This window comes from Muntiacus reevesi, chromosome 8 (assembly GCF_963930625.1).
Source record: "Muntiacus reevesi chromosome 8, mMunRee1.1, whole genome shotgun sequence".
Taxonomy (NCBI): Eukaryota; Metazoa; Chordata; class Mammalia; order Artiodactyla; family Cervidae; genus Muntiacus; species Muntiacus reevesi.
In genome coordinates this window covers 31,043,329-31,063,378 of record NC_089256.1, presented here as the reverse complement: position 1 = coordinate 31,063,378, position 20,050 = coordinate 31,043,329, and the positions used below count along the sequence as shown (strand labels likewise).

The window sequence follows — 20,050 nt, the reverse complement described above, 5'->3', positions numbered from 1 at the left end:
TATTCATTGGAAGATCTCAACCAACAGTGTCTCCTTGTGCCAACATTGAACCAATGATGAATCTCTATGTTTTCAGATAAATGTTTTCCAGATACTTGCAAGAAAGAAATTGTCTTACCTGAAAGTTCATACATGGATGTTGCCTTCCTCTTAGACAATTCTAGAAATATAGCAAGTGATGAGTTTAAGAATATGAAAGCCTTGGTGAGCTCAATGCTTGACAACTTTGACATTGCCTCAGACCCTATAATCTCAGACTCTGGTGATAGGATTGCCTTGTTGAGCTATTCTCCTTGGGATAGGAGACAGAAGAATGTGGTAAAAACAGAGTTTGAGTTTACAACTTATAACAGTCAAGCTCTAATGAAAAGGTACATTGAAACTGACCTCCAACAGCTAAATGGAGAAGCCACCATTGGTCATGCCCTACTGTGGACCGTGGAGAATCTCTTCCCAGCAACACCCAAGCTAAGAAAACACAGGGTCATCTTTGTGGTCTCCGCTGGAGAAAACCGTGAGAGAAAGGAATTCCTAAAGAAGATGGCTCTGAGGGCCAAGTGTCAAGGTTATGTCATATTTGTGATTTCCCTGGGTTTGACAACCGAGGAGGACATGGAGGAGCTAGCCAGCCACCCACTTGATCACCATCTGATACAGCTTGGGAGAATTCATAAACCAAATCTGGATTATGTTGTGAAGTTTTTAAAGCCATTTGTGTACTCAGTGAGACGTAAGTCACTATTTTTTTTTTTTTTACCTCTTTGTTTTAATAAATTAGTGTTTGTTAATAGTGTTGATAACTCAAGATATCTCTGTATCTATAGCTTACCAAAATATATGAATTGGGTGGTGAAAGGGTGACAGGAATAGGACACATCTTGGTTATACCCTATTTATACCTGGGTCATGATACCGATTTCATGATAGAATGTCTCTTAGCCAAAATCTCAGCATGATAAAGCACAGAGTGACTTCCAATCTTTGACTTCAGATCAAATCACACTTACTCAGCCTAAATAAGTTCTTGCAGCTCTTATGTGGTCTCCAAGTTGAACATTTAAATAAAAGTTTTCCCTGCTACACCTGGTTTTTTCACAATCTTGACATGCCTGGAGACCTGTGTGAGAGTGCTGCTCCCCAGAAGTCTAATTACAGATCATACAGGAATCTTGTTAGAATGCAGGTTCTGATTCAGTACATGTAGGGTGGATCATGAGATTCCACATTTCTAACAGGCTCCTCAGCGATGTCAGTGCTTCTGGTCCACAGATCATACTTAGAGTAGCAAAGTTCTAGGTCAATGTACTACGAAATGTCACCCATTGGATCAGTGTTAGTCCATAAATTAAAGAGTACAGAGAGAAATACACAAATTGATAATGAGCATCTAGAAACTCTTAGAGCAATTTGACATGGCCACATTATACAAGTGTAAGAATGTGTACTTTGTCTCACTGAACAAAAGATAAACCAAAAGGATCAGTCTGCAAAGGGCTGGAAATAAAAATACCTTGTCCTTCACCACAAGTGGTTCAAGAAATGCTCTTTCCGGACAGATTGTTCTCAGCTGGGGATGATTTTGCCCCCCAGATAACATTTGGAAATACCTGGAGACATTTTTATTTGGCACAACTAAGGGAGAGGATACTCCTGGTATTTAGTGGGTAGAGACCAATGCTTGCATGCTAAGTCACTTCAGCCGTGTCCAACTCTTTGTGACCCTATGGACTGTAGCTCGCCAGGCTCTTCTGTCCATGGGATTCTCCAGACAAGCGTACTGGAGTGAATTTCCCTGCCTTCCTCCAGGGAATCTTTCCAACCCAGGGGTTGAACTTGCTTCTCTTATATCTCCTGCATTGCCAGGCCAGTTTTTTTTTTTTTTTTTTTTAACCACTAACACCACCTGAGTAGAGACCAAGGAGGCTGCTAAACATCCTACAATGCATTGGATGCTTCCCCCACAGCAAGGAACAATCCAGCCCAAAATGTCAATAGCATTGAGGTTGAGAAACCCTACTCTAGAAGATCCCATAGAATCAGAGCTAAACCTCTTCTTTCTGGGAATCTGCTGGAACCAATTCCACCACCTTAGGATTCCAGAGTCACCCTAGTATTCAAGGAATCTCTAACCCTATCATGGTGACAACATCTTGGGAGTTCACTCTTCTTTGCAGAAGGAGCTTCTCCTTTTCCCTGCAACCCACATTTCATTGAAGAATTCAGTAATTGCCCCTTTTGGAATATCATGTTATTTCTTTAACCCTAAGTCCTTCCATTGTAATGCACCATTGTATTATGAAAAAAGAAAAAGTACTTCCAAGTAAATGTTGATTTCATGTTAGAGTTTTTTATAGTCATTGAAAGAGTTATTTTAGACAGACTATGATATGTCACTCTTATGCATATATAAAAAGGAAATATACAGGTAGTGCTAGTGGTGAAGAACCCACCGACTAATATGGCAGACATAAGAGAGGCAGGTTCCATCCCTGGGTTAGGAAGATTCCCTGGAGGAGGGCATGGCAACCCACTCCACTATTCTTGCCAGGAAAATCCCATGAACAGAGGAACGTGGTGGGCTACAGACCATGGGGTCACGAAGAGTCAGACAACGAGGCATGCATGCACACATACATGAAATAGACTTGGTTAAAGCATTCTGAAAACTTGTTCTTATTCAAAATTTGATCTTGTGAGTTCTTTCTTAAGAGTCATCAATAGCCATCTTTCCCCACGTGATATTGTTCTTTATGCCATCAAGACCTTTTCTGTCTTCTTAAAAGTTTTTTTATTGGAGTATGTTGTGTTAGTTTCAGGAATATAGCAAAATGAATGTTATATATGTACATATATGTGCACATACATATACACTTGTTTTTATATTCTTTTACATACAGGTCTTTACAGAATTCCCTGTGCTATACAGTAGGTCCCTATTAGTTACCTATTTTATATATAGTAGTATGTATATGTCAATTCTAATCTCCCAATTTATCTCCCTTCCTGACAATCATCATGGAGCAGCACTTTAAAAAGACTCCACAAAACAACCCCAAACTGATCTTGTTGGCCTGTTAAGTTATGCTTCACAGTTATTTGAGCTGGCTTATCCATGATTGCCAGCTGAGCCGTGTTGTTAAAGGTGTGGTATTCACTGCCTTCCCATATCCACTTGATTTGTAGAGGTTAAAAGTCTCTTTTACTACCAAGAGTTTTTTTCCTACAATTTGACACATTTTGGAGCTGGCATATTTACTGTTCCCACATGCACAGGCGATGACAATGGCTCACAGTTCCTTCCTCATCAACAATAACTGTCAACCTCAATTAATTAGAAGACAGTTTCATTTCAAAGAAACAGAAATATTGCTCATCTTAGAACCAGAGAAATATGATTATTATAAAACCATAAGCATTCACAGATGTTTTCATGGTGTGTTTGATCTTTCAATGGTCAAAGGTCTCCTTTCACTGAAACTGATTTATTTTCCTGAATAAGGAGGGAAATTATATACTTCTCAGTATCCCACAGTTTATAGGACAATAGGAAGAGGTAAGGATATATTGTGTAGGGAAATAAGTTAAAATCTTTCCTGTGACGATTTTCCTCTTAGGAAATCAGTGTTAATTGGTGCAGAAGCACAGATGTAGCATTATGTAATAAAACATCATGTCTTCTGTATTTCAACTATTAGCATAAGTCTGAGTGAAAAAAGTATTATAGAATCAGAATAAAAATTTCCTTAGATCATGTCAGCCTGAACATATGGAAATCAAGTGTCTCTGCCTCACAATGAACTCTTAAAATGAACAATTTGAGGAGGTCCCTGGTAATTCTTTGGCTGAAAAATATTCTATAATCAAATTCTGAATGCTATTTCCAGTTGCTACTATTTTCTTTTCACCCCAGCCAAATTGTGCTGAAGTATTTTAGTGACATTTATTGCTTCAAGAAGATTCCTACTGAGATTCTCTTCCCCTTAGCACGTACAATTTCTAGTTTAAAATTTAACTATCACTTTCCTCTCTCAATAGGAGGATTCAATCAGTACCCACCACCAGTGCTTGAGAACATCTGCAAACTCATTGCTTCAGAAGACGAGGAAGATCAAAACATTGGTCTCCTGTGAGTTGGAAAGCTCTGATATTTATCAGTGACGTTTGATTGACTGAGCAGTGTGTAACTGGCTGATGGCAGGTATTAGGTGGAGGAAGCTGACGAGGTCTCTGGAGAAAGGCTCTTCACGTGTTCCACAATCTGCAGCAGAAGTTACACATCAAGCATGCTTTCTGAATTGATGGATTTTATAACATCCTCATTAGCTTATTGCAGTTTTGCTTTAAACTTCATGGTTTCCTCAGAAATTTCCATATTGAAGTTTTACCCCGGAATAGAACCCAGAATTCAGCCTCAACCTATCTCAACCTTACTTCCCATCTCTGCCCATCATGAGCACAGAGTTCTGGCCACGCTGGCCTCTTGTCTGCCCTGTGTGAACTGCTGTTTCACCCTTCTGAACCTCTGGTCACACTCCCTGAGACCTTGTTCCTCCCAGTAAAACCCTACCACCCCTCAAGGCCCCGATTGAAGCTGTTAACTCTTCGAAGCCCATCTTTACTCTCAGCCAAAATCCAGAGGTTCTTCCTTGCTTAATTCTGTTTTACACCTCTGCTGAGGAGTTTATTACACTCTATCCCATTGTCTTGTCTCATTGAAGCCTGGGGTTCAATGTGATTCATTGTTTCGTTCCAAAAACATAGTATGAAAGACCCCATGATATCATTGCATATGTAAATATTTGGTTTTAGTTGCTAAGTCATGTCTGACTCTCGATAACCCCATGGACTGTAGTCCATCAGGCTCCTCTGTCCATGGGATGTCCCGGGCAAGAATACTGGAGTGGGTTGCCATTTCCTTCTCCAGAGGATCCTCCTGACCCAGGGATTGGATCCACATCTGCATTGGCAGGTGGACTTTTTTTTTTCCCCACCACTGAGCCATCAGAGAAACCTGCACATGTAAACAATTTTCTTTAATTTTTTTTTTTATGAATGAATATACAAATAATTAATCTGAATGAATCATGAACCTCAGCTAGAATGAGAATTTAGCTTATTTGGTTGCTCTGTGCTTCTCTATTTCACAGACCTTGGATCCCTAACTGTAGCCTGTGAAAGTTCAGAGTTAGGCTCATAATGGCCCTGACTGATCACATTGCAATTAAGTAAAGAGCTTCTAAGAATAGATGCAGTCTTTCCCATTTATCCAGGAGCAAAATGGGAAGATTAAAGTATTTCTGTCATGTCGGTAGTTTAACAAGGAGCATCCATCAGTTCACACCTCCTGAAGGACAATATGGCACTGATGCCCTATGAAGCAGTGTTTCCTAGTGTGGAATAGAAAATAATCTTATTTAAAGGAAAATCCATTCTTACAGAACTATATTCTAATATAATGTCATTTAGGCATGTACAAAAATAAACTAGCTGCGAATACCATGTGTGTCTAGTTCCTAAGCAACTAGCAAACAAAAACAAATTTATACATCAAACCTAAGGAAATTCAGGAAGACACTAATTTAATGTATTGGGTGATTCTGTTTTGCCAAAATAGAATTCCTAAAAACAAAAAAGCATTTATAGCCAAGACATGGAAGTCACCTAAATGTCCTTTGACAGATGAATGGTTAAAGAAGATGAGATATACACACACACACGATGGAATATCACTCAGCCATAAAAAACAAAACAATACCATTTGCGGCAACATGAATGGACCTGGAGGTTATCATACCAAGTGAAGGAAGCCAGACAAAGAGAAACAAATATCATGTGATACTGGCTATACGTGGAATCTAAAAAAGTGATAGAAACAAACTTATTTACAAAACAGAAACAGACTCACAGGCTTAGAAAATAAACTTGTGCTAACCAAAGGGGGAAAGAGCAAGGAGGTGGGATAAATTAGAAGTTTGGGATTAACATATACACTGAAATTAAAGTGAAGTATATAAAATAAGTAACCAACAAGGACCTACAGTATAGCACAGAGAACTACACTCAATATCTTGTAGTAACCTATAATGGAAAAGAATCTGTATGTGCGTATATATACACACACACACACACACACACACACACACACACTCATATGTATATGTATGTAACCGAATCTCCTTGCTCTACACCTGAAACTAACAAAACATTGCAAATTAACCATATTTCAATACATTTTTAAAACAGTACATGTTTTGGTAAGATATATAAAACATGATGTCTGCTGCAGCTCAGCTTGCTCTGCTTGATTCCGTGAGGCCTTGATTCTCCAGCACTCATCCTCCCCTACACGGCCATAAAATGATCATTCCCACTCTATGTCATCATCTCATCTGGGTTTTGCTTGGTTTGAATGTATTATTGGTATATTATATCAGACTTTATTTCCTTTCCTCTCTCAACAGTTCAAGTAGTGCCAGGGGGTGCCAAACACCAGTATCAATGCAAATGTAAACACGGATTTGAAATTGCCTATAGAGCCCTGGTAGCTTAGAGGGTAAAGCGTCTCCCTGCAATGAGGGAGACCTTGGTTTGATCCCTGGGTCGGGAAGATCCCCTGGAGAAGGAAATGGCAATCCACTACAGTGTTCTTGCCTGGAGAATCCCATGAACGGAGGAGCCTGGTAGGCTGCAGTCCATGGGGTTGCAAAGAGTCAGACACAACTGAGCGACTTCACTCACTCACTCACAGAGCCATTAATAAAATAAGAATAAAATTATATTGAATATGTTTTTATAATCATCTAAATAAAAGCAAAAATATTTTCAAGCTATCATTCTTACTCCAAAGAATGTAAATGAAAGCACCATTTTAGGAGGGATAATGTCAGTGAGATATGCTTTATGTAGTCTTATTCCTCTCAGGGTAGTTGATAGTAACTTAAACGACTATATTCTAGGTTTTCTGTGGAGACTGATATCAATCTGAGACACATTATTTGGTTTTCCCAAGTAACCTATGAGTTTCTTGTCATTTATCTAAAACTCAGTGACAAATTCAGTTTAGTTCAGTCGCTTACTCATGTCTGACTCTTTGCGACCCCAAGGACTGCAGCACATCAGGCTTCCCTGTCCATCACCAACTCCTGGAGCTTGCTCAAACTCATGTCCATTGAGTCAGTGATGCCACCTAACTATCTCATTCTCTGTCGTCCCCTTCTCCTCCTGCCTTCAATCTTTCCCAGCAACAAGGTCTTTGAGTCAGTTCTCATCAGGTGGCCAAAGTATTGGAGCTTCAGCTTCAGCATCAGTCTTTCCAATGAATATTCAGGACTGATCTCCTTTAGGATGGACTGGTTGGATCTCCTTACAGTCCAAGGGACTCTCAAGAGTCTTCTCCAACACCACAGTTCAAAAGCACCAATTCTTCGTTGCTCAGTTTTCTTTATAGTCCAGCTCTCACATCCATGCATGACTACTGGAAAAGTCGCAGCCTTGACTAGACAGACCTTTGCTGGTAAAGTAATGTCTCCGCTTTTTAATATGCTGTCTAGGTTGGTCATAACTTTCCTTCCAAGGAGTAAGTGTATTTTAATTTCATGGCTACAGTCACCATCTGCAGTGATCTTGGAGCCCCCAAAAATAAAGTCTGACACTGCTTCCACTGTTTCCCCATCTATTTCCCATGAAGTGATGGGACCAGATGCCATGATCTTAGTTTTTTGAATGTTGAGTTTTAAGCCAGCTTTTTCACTCTCTTCTTTCACTTTCATCAAGAGGCTCTTCAGTTCCTCTTCACTTTCTGCCATCAGGGTGGTATCATATGCATATCTGAGTTTATTGATATTTCTCCTGGCAATCTTGGTTCCAGCCTGTGCTTCCTCCAGCCCAGTGTTTCTCATGATGTACTCTGCATATAAGTTAAATAAGCAGGGTGACAATATACAGCCTTGACGTACTCCTTCCCCAATTTGAAACCAGTTTGTTGTTCCATGTTCGATTCCAACTGTTGATTCCTGACCTGCATACAGATTTCTCAGGAGGCAGGTCAGGTGGTCTGGTATTCCCATCTCTTTAAGAATTTTCCACAGTTTGTTGTGATCCACACAGTCAAAGACTTTTGTGTAGTCAATAAAGCAGAAGTAGATGTTTTTCTGGAATTCTCTTGCTTTTTCTATGATCCAACAGATGTAGGCAATTTTGATCTCTGGTTCTTCTGCCTTTTCTAAATCTAGCTTGAAAATCTGGTAGTTCTCGGTTCATGTGCTGTTGAAGTCTCACTTGGAGAATTTTGAGCATAACTTTGCTAGCGTGTGAGATGAGTGCGATTATGCATTAGTTTGAACATTCTTTGTCATTGCATTTGATTGATTTATTTCAACATATTAAATAATATTTCATAGGCTCTAAGCAAATGGGGGGAAAGAGGATGATAAATGGGAATTTACAAAAATGTATCAGTATATGCTTTTTAAGAGATGAAGTATAGTTGATTTACAATATTATATTAGTTTCAGGGGTATAGCACCGTGACTCAGTACTTTTACAGATTATATTCAAAGTTATTACAAGATAATAGCTATAAGTCCCTGTGCTATACAAAATATTCTTGTTGCTTATCTATTTTATATATAATAGTTTCATATCTCTTAATCCCATACCACTAATCTGCCCCTCCCCCACCTTCTCCCCTCTGCTAATCACAAGTTTTTTCTCTGCATCTGTGAATCTGTTTCAGGTTTGCTATATACATTAATTTGTACTATTTTTTATATTCCACACATAAGCAATACCATACAGTATTTGTGTTTTTCTCTCAGACTTACTTAACTAACTATTAGTATTCTCCAAGTCTATTCATGTACCTTCAAGTGGCAATATTCCATTCTTTTTATGATTGAGTAATATTCCATTGTATATATATATATACCACATCTTCTTAAACCAGTCATCCGTTGATGGGCACTTGGGTGCTTCCATGTCTTGGCTATTGTAAGTAATACTGCTATGAACATTGTGGTGCATATATCTTTCCAGATTAGTATTTTTTAGTGGTTTTGTTTTCTTCTTATATATGCCCAGGAGAAGAATTTCTGGATCATATGGAAGCTCTCTTTTTTTTAAGGTTTTTTAAGGACCCTCCATACTGCTCTGCCAAATGACTGCACCAATTTACATCCTCACTCAGTATACAAGGGTTCCCTTTTTCCATGTTCTCTCAAACATTTGCTATTTTGATGTTTGCTATTCTGACAGGTGTGAGGATATATCTCATTGTGGTTTGTTTTTTTCTGGTGATTAGCAATGTTGAGCATCTTTTCATGTGCCTGCTGGTCATCTGTATGTCTTCTTTGGAGAAATATCTGTTTGGGTTTTCTCTCTTTTTTTAATTGGGCTGTTTTTTTGGCATTGAGTTGTATGAAGTATCTATCTCTTTTGAATGTTAACCCCTCATAAGACATATCATTTGCAAATATTTTCTCCTGCTCCCTATGTTCTCTTTTAGTTTTGTCAGTGGCTTCCTTTGCTGTGCAAAAGCTTTTAAGTTTAATTGAATCCTGCTTCTTTATTTTTGCTTTTATTTCTTTTACCTGAGAAGACAGTTCCAAAAAATATTGCTATGATTCATGCCTATGTTCTCTTGTAGGACTTTTATGGTTTCCGATCTTCACATTTAGGTCTTTAATCTATTTTGAGTTTATTTTTGTATATGGTGTGAAGAAATGTTCTAATTTCATTGTTTTACATACAGCTCTCCATTTTCTTATACCACTAATGGAAGAGATTGTCTTTTCTCCATTGTACATTCTTGCTTTTTTCTGTCATAGATAGATTAATTGTCCATAAGTGTGTGGGCTTATTCCTGGACTCTCTAATCTGTTTCATTGATCTATGCATCTATTTTTATACCAGTACTTTGCTAGTTTGATTACTGTAGCTTTGTAGTATAGTCTGAAGCCTGGGAGAATGGAATCTCCAGCTTTTTTTTTAAGCTTGCTTTGGCAAGTCAAGGTCTTTTGTGGTTTCATATGAATTTTAGGATTATTTTTTCTAGTTCTGTGAAAAATTTTCATGGATATTTTGATAGAGATTGCATTAAATCTGTAGATTGTTTTAGGTAGCATGGCCATTTTAACAATATTAATTCTTCCAACCCAAGTGCAAATTATATCTTTTATTTCTTTGTATCATTTTTAATTTTCTGTATCAATGTTTTATTGTTTTCAGAGTATAGGTCTTTTCCCTCCTTGGTATTTTATTCTTTTTGATACAATTTTAAATGGGATTGATTTTTTGCTTTCTTTTTCTGAAAGTTCATTATTTGTATATAGAAAAGCAATAGATTTCTGTATATTAAACTTGTGTCCTGTGACTTTGCTTAATGCATTTATTGGTTCTGATACTTTTGGGGTAGAGCCTTTAGGATATTCTGCATAAAGTCTCATTCCATCTGCAAATAGGGACAGTTTTGTTTCTTCTGTTCCAATGTGGATACCTTTTATTTCTTTTTCTTATCTGATTGCTGTGACTAGAACTTTCAGAATTATGTTAAATAGAGGTAGTGAGAGTGGATCCTTGTCTTGTTCCTAGAGTTAGAGGAAAACCTTTCTGCTTTTCACCATTGCATATGATGTTAGCTGCAGATTTGTCATAAATGGTCTTTATTATGTTAAGATATGTTCCTTCTATACCCACTTTGATCATGAACGGAGGTTGAGTTCGTTACATGCTTTTTCTGCATATGTTGAGATGATCGTGTGATTTTATGTCTTTCCTTCTTTTAATGTGGTATATCACATTGATTGATTTGTGTATTTTCAACCATTCTTGTGTCCTTGGCATAAATCTGACTTGACATGTGGTTTATGATTCTTTTATATACTGTTGGATTCAGTTTGCTAATATTTTATTGAGAAGTTTTGCATCCTATACTCATCTAAGACATTGGCATATAATTTTCTTTTTTTTTGGAGTGTCTTTGGTTTTGGTTTCAGGATATTGGTGGCCTTTTATAATGAATTTGGGAGTGTTCTGTCCTCTTGAATGTTTTTGAATAGGCTAAGAAGGATAGGTATTAGTTCTTCTCTACATGTTTGGTAGAATTCCCCATGTAGTGTAATGAATCTTAATGAATTATTTGATTGAAATAAGTTTAGATTTTTAGCACCCAACTATCATTCTAAGAAATGATTAAGTAACCATATTAAATCATTGGGATGTTTTGTTTATATTCCCCTAATACAAATAAAACTAAAACTTCCCTGAAGTTTAAACTTTTCCTAAAGTTTTAGTTCACCTAAAACCTTCCTTTTTATCTTCTAGATTTACCCCTGCACCTTATGAGATTTCTTCAGGAGAGAACATCATTGGTCAGAGATTGAGTGCTAGGAGAGATGCACCTTTTGTACTGGAGGACAATGGAAGTGACCACTTGGTTTACATTCCAAGCCAGATGCTCATGCCACAGAAATTAATGACTAAATATGAAGAAGATTGGGGTTCTGAAGCAATCACAAGTCTCACATCTGGTAAGGAAATGAAAAGTTATACTGAATAACTTGATCTTCATCTTTTAACACTAATAGGGAATCAAACAAACAACCATGGTATAAAAAGCAAGTTTTTTTCAAGTTCAAGATGGTGGCTACAACTGCTGTTTTTATTTGATTTGAAGATTTAAATGGTCACAGGTATCATTCTGGAAATCACTGGTAAGCCCTAAGAAACATCCCTGATATTCTCACCAAACTTAAGATTTCTCTAGAAGCCACAATTTAAGCCACAATTTAGGTTAGTGTGACGTAGAAGGAGGCAATATAGGGAAATACCATAGCAAAGGAGGAGTTAAAATAACTTAAAAGTTGCCCTGGCCAGTGCCCCAGAATTTGCGATTGTATAAGATGGTGTAAGATTCCTCCCTCCCACTGGAAATAAATTAAATACTCCACTGTCTACTCTTTACATTTTAATGGCAAAGCAGAAATGCTTTTTGTCAGAGTTTAATAGTTTCAAGCAAATCAGATACATAGAATTTTGGCCTTATTTTCTTTTTAAAGGGTGACATTCTAAAAGACTGGTCAGCTATTCCATCTATGCATCTGGAGTCTTCCAAAATGCTCATTTGGCCAGAGTGCAAACATTTAAAGCATTATATCATAAGTTTCATGTGTACTGTTAGCATATGCAAGTTTGAAAGAAAAGGGGGCCAATCGCATGCCAATTATTCACAAGAATGAATAATACTAATTCTTAGTAACTCCCTTGGATAAATAAATGTTCTATTCTTTGGGCTCAACTCTCATGTCCCCATATTTCCCCCTATTTCTGAAATATATAAGTTTGAATTTTACCTTTAAAAATAACTAAAATTTCCTTTATAGAAACTAGAATTCAGAATTAAAAAGTCAATCAATCACTAGTTGAAAAATAAGACTTTTTTAAAAAGGTAATAGAGTAAAACTGCATGTACATAGTTCCTTGGCATTAAGGTATTCAAGTATGTTCATTGCTTATTTAAAACATATTATCATTATAGAGACATAACTTAAAGAAGAGAATAAAAATTGTTTTTCTTAATGAATGCAGTTAATTTGGGGTATTCATTCTAATGATATGGGAATTAAAACAGTTCTCAAGGCACAGGAATTTATCATGCTCAAGTTTTAAAAACAGAAAAAGAGAAATTGTCTTGGCAGTTTTTGAAATACTAAATGGTCATTTGTGATAGTATGGTTAGAGGTGAGCATTTTAAAGTCTGATAATTCAAAAGTGTGAACCTTTTCAAGAAAGGCAGAAATAATTGGATACTTAAGGGGAAAAAAAAGAAACTCATCTTTGCAGCCATCTTTAATGAACATTGTTCAGTAATAGTAGAAACTTTTCACTTGGTTTTTCAGATGTCTGGGAATGGAGATACTCATAAAAGTACCAGCTTAAGGTCTAATTTGGCTGAAGAAATAATTGTTGCATGGCTCTATAGGGAAAAGTGTCAATTTTCTCTTATCCCTACCTCACACAATTTCTCTTGCAGTGGGTTGAAGTGTGTTGAGAGTTCCATGGAGGATCATGTCAAGTTGTAATTTCCTGGAAACAGAGTCTCGGACCTATGGATAACATATATATATTTTTTTTTTTCCTTTATGATAAATCTGAGTCTCAGATCATCAGTACTGTCTAGGGACTTTGTACTATTCTTATCTGTTTTTTTATCTTAAAATCATTGTTAGCTGGTTGTTAAAAGCTGCTAAGAACTTTCTGTATAATGTGCCAACCTCAAGGAGAATAAATTGTAGTTCAAATATTTTATTTAGTCACCAAGAGATGAGCTTTGATACGTTACAGATGTATTGCACAAATAAAAGGTTGATAACGTCCATATGCTATGCATAACACTCATTTATAATGTGATTCATGTGGTCAATAGCTAATTTTCATGTCGTTGAACTGAGAGTCCTGCAGAAGTCAGGAATCTTAACCATTGAAGAATTTTTAGTTCCCAGAGTACTGCAGCTGGCAATGAGTTGTGTATCACTCTCTTTCATAAGAAACACAGCCACGGTCTCTTCACCTAGTCCTCTCCCTCTGCTTCTTCCTCGCTACTCTGGTTTCCAATTCAGCTTTAATTCCATCTTCTTTTCTGGCCTGCTCCACTCCTTCCGTTCAGTTCAGTTGCTCAGTCGTGTCCGACTCTGCAACCCCATGAACCACAGCATGCCAGGCCTCCCTGTCCATTATCAACTCCTGGAGTCCTCCCAAACTCATGTCCATTGAGTCAGTGATGCAATCCAACCATCTCATCCTCTTTCGTCCCCTTCTCCTCCTGCCCCCAACCCCTCCCAGCATCAGGGTCTTTTCCAATGAGTCAGCTCTTTGCATCAGGTGGCCAAAGTATTGGAGTTTCAGCTTCAGCATCGGTCCTTCCAATCAACACTCAGGACTGATCTCCTTCAGGATGGACTGGTTGGATCTCCTTGCTGTCCAAGGGACTCTCAAGAGTCTTCTCCAACACCACAGTTCAAAAGCATCAATTCTTCAGCACTCAGCCTTCTTTATAGTCCAACTCTCACATCTATACATGACCACTGGAAAAATCATAGCCTTGATTAGATGGGCCTTTGTTGGCAAAGTAATGTCTCTGCTTTTTAATATGCTGTCTAGGTTGGTCATAACTTTCCTTCCAAGGAGTGTCTTTTAATTTCAAGGCTGCGGTCACCATCTGCAGTGATTTTGGAGCCCAGAAAAATAAAGTCAGCCACTGTTTCCACTGTTTCCCCATCTATTTGCCATGAAGTGATGGGACCGGATGCCATGATCTTAGTTTTCTGAATGTTGAGCTTTAAACCAACTTTTTCACTCTCCTCTTTCACTTTCATCAGGAGGCTCTTTAGTTCCTCTTCACTTTCTGCCATCAGGGTGGTATCATCTGCATATCTGAGGTTATTGATATTTCTCCTGGCAATCTTGATTCCAACTTGTGCTTCCTCCAGCCCAGCATTTCTCATGATGTACTCTGCATATAAGTTAAATAAACAGGGGGACAGTGTACAGTCTTGACATACTCCTTTTCCTATTGGCAACTAGTCTGTTGTTCCATGTCCAGTTCTGACTGTTGCTTCCTGACCTGCATACAGATTTCTCAAGAGGCAGGTCAGGTGGTCTGGTATTCCCATCTCTTTCATAATTTTCCACAGTTTATTGTGATCCACACAGTCGAAGGCTTTGGCATAGTCAATAAAGCAGAAATAGGTGTTTTTCTGGAACTCTGTAGCTTGTTTGATGATCCAGTGGATGTTGGCAATTTGATCTCTGGTTCCTCTGCCTTTTCTAAAACCAGCTTGAACATCTGGAAATTCATGGTTCATGTATTGCTGAAGCTTGGCTTGGAGAATGTTGAGCATTACTTTACTAACATGTGAGATGAGTGCAACTGTGTGGTAGTTTGAGCATTCGTTGGCATTGCCTTTTACTGCAACTCAAAGACAATTTGTATCAGAATTAACTGGAAACCCTTCCTAAGCACAGATTCCTAAGCCTTTCTCAGTACTACTTCTTCATATTTAGGGGTGTGTGTGTGGCTAGGAAAAAGCTACAAGCTTTAAAACCACCCTAGGTGATTTCTGTAGGTACTCATTTTTGAGATCCACTATCCCAGTGATCTCGAAGCGTATCTGTACATCATCAGCGTCAGTACCACCTGGAAACCTAGAACTGCACTCGTCCTGGGTCTGCTGAAGCAGAAACTGAGGGGTGGGGCTCGGCCCTTTGATGATTAACAAGCAACACAGGTGACTCTCATCCAGGCTGAAGTTTAAGAACCACTGTGCATGCGACCACTTTAGCGTACCAGAGGTGCTGTTCATTCTCAGCTAAAATCAACTGAGTAACTACTGATAGTGTCACAGAACAGAAGAATGCCTATTGCCGAAGGGATCCAGGGATAATTTTATTTTACTCATCCAAGAACACTGAACATTCATCCACCCATCTCTTTATCTAACATCTATCTAAGAAAACATTTTTAAGATCCAAATATGTAGAGATCATATGCGTGCTATGCATGCTAAGTCGCTTCAATTGTGTCTGACTCTCTGCAACCCTATGGACAGCAGCCCACCAGGCTCCTCTGTCCACAGGATTCTCCAGGCAAGCATACTGGAGTGGGTTGCCATTTCCTTCTCCAAGAGATTATATAGCGATACCATTACACATTTTGACCAAGACCTCCACAATGTAAAAATTCCTTGGAAAATTCAGTTCCTCTTAATTGCTCACCAATGGATTACACATAGTTCTTTGGAATTATGTAATGAAAAATGATGGTTTAATTCTAATTAAATTCAACTGTTGACCCAATGGTGAGACTGGCACTTTCATTAAGGATGCTGCGTTAATACTTAAGGCATGATTAGTCTACTGTCAAGATTAAACAGGGACAGGATAATTTTTTAAAATGTGGAATACCAACCCAAACTCAGCTTAGTGCTCACTCATAGCTTTAAGTGGTCCCTGGCCTTAGGACAACTTCAACTGATATTCTTTTCAATGAATTTTATTAAATAATGAGAAGGAACACTTCCCTCTTAAAACCAGGCTGGAGTTGTTCACAAGGGAATTGCCTGGATTTTGCTTTACATTTTTATTGGGTTGGACAAAAATTTCATTTGGCTTTTGCTGTAACACCCGAACAAAGTTTTTGATCAAGCCAATATTTTTCTAACTTGACTGTGATCTATAGTCAGCTTTTTTTTTTTTAAGCCACTGTCTCTTTTTCACTTTGAATCAAGAATAAGGTATTAACATTGGAAAGGTGTTTAGTGATTTGCTCTTGTTGTTGTTCAGTCACCAAGTCATGTCAACTTTGCGACCTCATTTAGTGGTTAGTTGTTGCAAATTCACCTGGAGGTGGTTCCGCCCACTCACCCTAAGAGGCATATTGAGGTGTCTGGAGACACTGTTTAGTTTTCATAACTGGAAGGTGCTACTGATAGCTGATGGGTGGAGGCCACAGATGCTGCTAAGCACCCTGAGGTGTGCACTGGACATCCCCTCACAACAAAGAATCATGCAGTCAGAGTGTCAATAGCGAAAGAAACCCTGTTAGGAGAAACTCCACGCCCTCAGGACTATGAAACTGAAAGACTAGTTCCGTATAGGACTCATGACTTCTACACACTGTCCACTGTTTCCCAGTACACCCTCAGGGTTCTGCTAATTTTTGAGAAAAATTACATAGATACTATTAGTTCAGTTCAGTTCAGTCGCTCAGTCATGTCCAACTCTTTGCAACCCCATGAGTCGCAGCACGCCAGGCCTCCCTGTCCATCACCAGCTCCTGGAGTTTGCCCAAACTCATATCCATTGAGTCAGTGATGCCACCTAACCATCTCATCCTCTGCCGTCCCCTTCTCCTCCTGCCCTCAATCTTTCCCAACATTAGGGTCTTTTCAAATGAGTCAGCTCTTCGTATCAGGTGGCCAAAATATTGGAGTTTCAGCTTCAACATTATACCATATAAAATTTTCTTACAATCACAAATCAGACAATTTAGCACACTGAGATGTTTGTGGAGTGGAACACATTCTTTGGCATGTACGTTTGCATGCACTTCCCAGGTCACTCAGTAGTAAAGAATCCATCTGTCAGTGCAGGAGATGCAGGAGACTCAGGTTCAATCCCTAGATCGGGAAGATCTCCTGGAGGAGTAAATGGCAACCTACTCCAGTGTTCTTGCCTGGGAAATCCAATGGACAGAGGAGCCTGGTGGACTCCAGTCCTCGGGGTCACAAAGAGCTGGACATAACTGAGCGAATGAGCACACACACACACACACAGGCTTACATAGTTTTATTCAGTTACATATCCTGCTTTGCACACATGTTACACATTTTACATATTGCTGCAAGCTTCATACTGATTTTTCTGTTCTCTCATAATGTTTCTCTCAGTGAAGGAATGTACTTAACTGTTTACCTCTTGAACACTTAGCTTGCTTCCAATTTTTGCTGTTACGTGTTGAATTTGAATACATATATCTTCTGCTACACTAAAATCTGTACTGAAATTAAAGGCGGCAGAATTGGCTTCTGAGTTACCCATCAAAACAGTCCCCTAGCTGAACAGCCTACTTTCATTTTAGTACATGTGTGAAAGAGGTCAGTGGTAGAATTGGGGTTATGTCTGAACTGTAGTGACACATCTCATGAATGCTTTAGGAAATCTCAACAATCTGGATGCTCTTTGGGAGACAAACTGAGTCTTCTGTTAATATTAAACTGTAGACAGGTTGTGGCATTCACTTTTGTTCGGGAATTTATTGTATAGTTATTATAGTTTGGGTGACTTCCTTGAAGATTTTGAGTATGGCAGAACTAATGTGAATTGCGAGTTCAAGATACGTGGATGATTTGACTTCACAGGCTGCTTCTGTAGGTCTCATGCAATCATTTGTTGCAATTACTAAAGCAATGTTCTACAGTGTTAGCAACACTTTTTTCATCGGGGCCCTTTGATAATGGAATAAAACGTGGATAGCTGAAGAAATAATTGGGTGATGTTAGTGGTGGTGATGGAGGAAGCAGTGGTAGCCCTTACCACTGGTATGTGTGTTAGTCGCTCAGCCGTGTCCAACTCTTTGTGACCCCATAGACTGTAGCCTTCCAGGCTCCACAGTCCATGGAATTCTCCAGGCAAGAATCCTGGACCGGGTAAGCTATTCCTTTCTTCAGGGTACCTTCCCAAACCAGAGATCAAACCAGTGTCTCCTGCATTGCAAGCATATTCTTTCCTGTCTGAGCCACCAGAGAAGCCAGGACTTACTATAGGAAAGAACTCTGCCAAGCATTTAAGTGAATTTTCCTGTGAATATTAATGCAGCAAATAGGTGTTTGGCTCCTGTTCTGAATTAAACCCCATGCTAGTCTTAAAGAGATTAAAAAAAAAAAAAGATTCAGACAGAGGCCCTATCTTAAAAGGAGACTATAATCTGATAGAGTATACTCTGCGTGTACAAAAAAGTAAATGCTTAATACAAATCAGAAAGTATCCAGTTCAAAAAAGTGCAGATGGAATTCTTCGGGGACCAATATTGATTTCAGCATTGCATACACTGTCTTGCCTGATGGAACAATGCATTAGGAATAACAGTAGCTAATAATAGTAATAAGTTACTGCTTATTTACTATGTGCAACTATGTACCAGGCACTGTGCTAAACTCTTTTTAAATTAATACATGACTTCATTTCATCCTTAACCCCCAATCTGTTATTATTATAATGACTATTATATTTTACAGATGAGGACACTAATGCAAAGAACCACAAGCACAAGTTATAAGCAGCAAAGCCAGAATTCAAACCCATGCCCGTTTCCACAAAAAATGCTAACTCTCTTTAATTTGAGGAAAATTGCTTTACAATGCTGTGTTGGTTTCTGCTGTCCAACAACTAGAATCAGCCATAATTATACATATGTCTTCTCCCTCTTAAGGGCTTCCTTGGTGGCTCAGAGGGTAAAACCTCTGCCTGCAATGCAGGAGACCCGGGTTTGATCCCTGGGTTGGGAAGATCCCCCGGAGAAGGCAATGGCAACCCACTCCAGTACTCTTGCCTGGAAAATCCCGTGGACAGAGGAGCCTGGTAGGCTACAGTCCATGGGGTCGCCAAGAGTCAGACATGACTGAGCGGCTTCACTTTCCTTTCCTTTCTCCCTCTTGAGCCTCTTTCCCCTCCTCCCATCCCACTCTCTAGGCCATCACAGGGCACCAGGCCAGGCGTCTTCTGTTACAGAGCAGCTCCCCACTAACCATCTCTTTTACACATGGCAGTGGGTGTGTGTCAACGCTGGTCTCTCAACTCATCCCACCCTTCCTTCCCCCACGGTGTCCACAGGTCAGTCTCAACTGAGTTCACCAGTACCACTTTTGGAGATTCCATATATGTGTGTTAATACACAACACTCGTTTTTCTCTTTCTTAGTTCACTCTGTATACACTCTGTATTCATCCACCTCCATAGAACTGGCTCAAATTCACTCTTTTCATGACTGAGTAATATTCCATTGTATATATGTACCACATCTTTTTTTTATCTATGCATCTGTAGATGGACATCTAAGTTGCTTCCATGTCCTGGCTATTGTAAACAGTGCTGCAATGAACATAGGAGTACATGTGTTGTTTTTTTAGAATTTTGGCTTTCTCAGGGTATTTGCCCAGGAGTGAGACTGCTGTATCATATGGTAGATTTATTCCTAGTTTTTAAAGAAATGTCCATACTGTTCTCCATTAAGGCTATATCAGTTTACATTCCCACTAAGAGTGTAGGAGGGTTCCCTTGTCTCCACATCTTCTCCAGCACTTGTCTGTAGATTTTTTGATAATGGCCATTCTGGCTGGGGTGAACAAACAGCTCATGTTAGTTTGATTTGAGTTTCTGTAATAATGAGCGATGCTGAGCATCTTTTCATGTATTCATTAGCCATGTGTATGTGTTCTTTGGACAAATGTCTGGCTAAGTATGCCTGTTTTTTGACTCGGTTGTTTTTTTTTTCTGATAT

At 38.8% G+C, this 20,050-nt stretch overlaps 1 protein-coding gene across 1 annotated transcript in view; it reads left to right on the top strand.

Moving 5' to 3' along the window:
* COL6A5 (collagen type VI alpha 5 chain) overlaps positions 1-20,050 on the top strand; it is a 154,171-nt gene that overhangs the window by 96,066 nt on the left and 38,055 nt on the right. Inside the window, exons 35-37 of the mRNA XM_065942638.1 lie at positions 77-730; positions 4,036-4,126; positions 11,320-11,525. Coding sequence (XP_065798710.1) covers positions 77-730; positions 4,036-4,126; positions 11,320-11,525 — 951 coding nt within the window. The remainder of the gene's footprint in view (positions 1-76; positions 731-4,035; positions 4,127-11,319; positions 11,526-20,050) is intronic.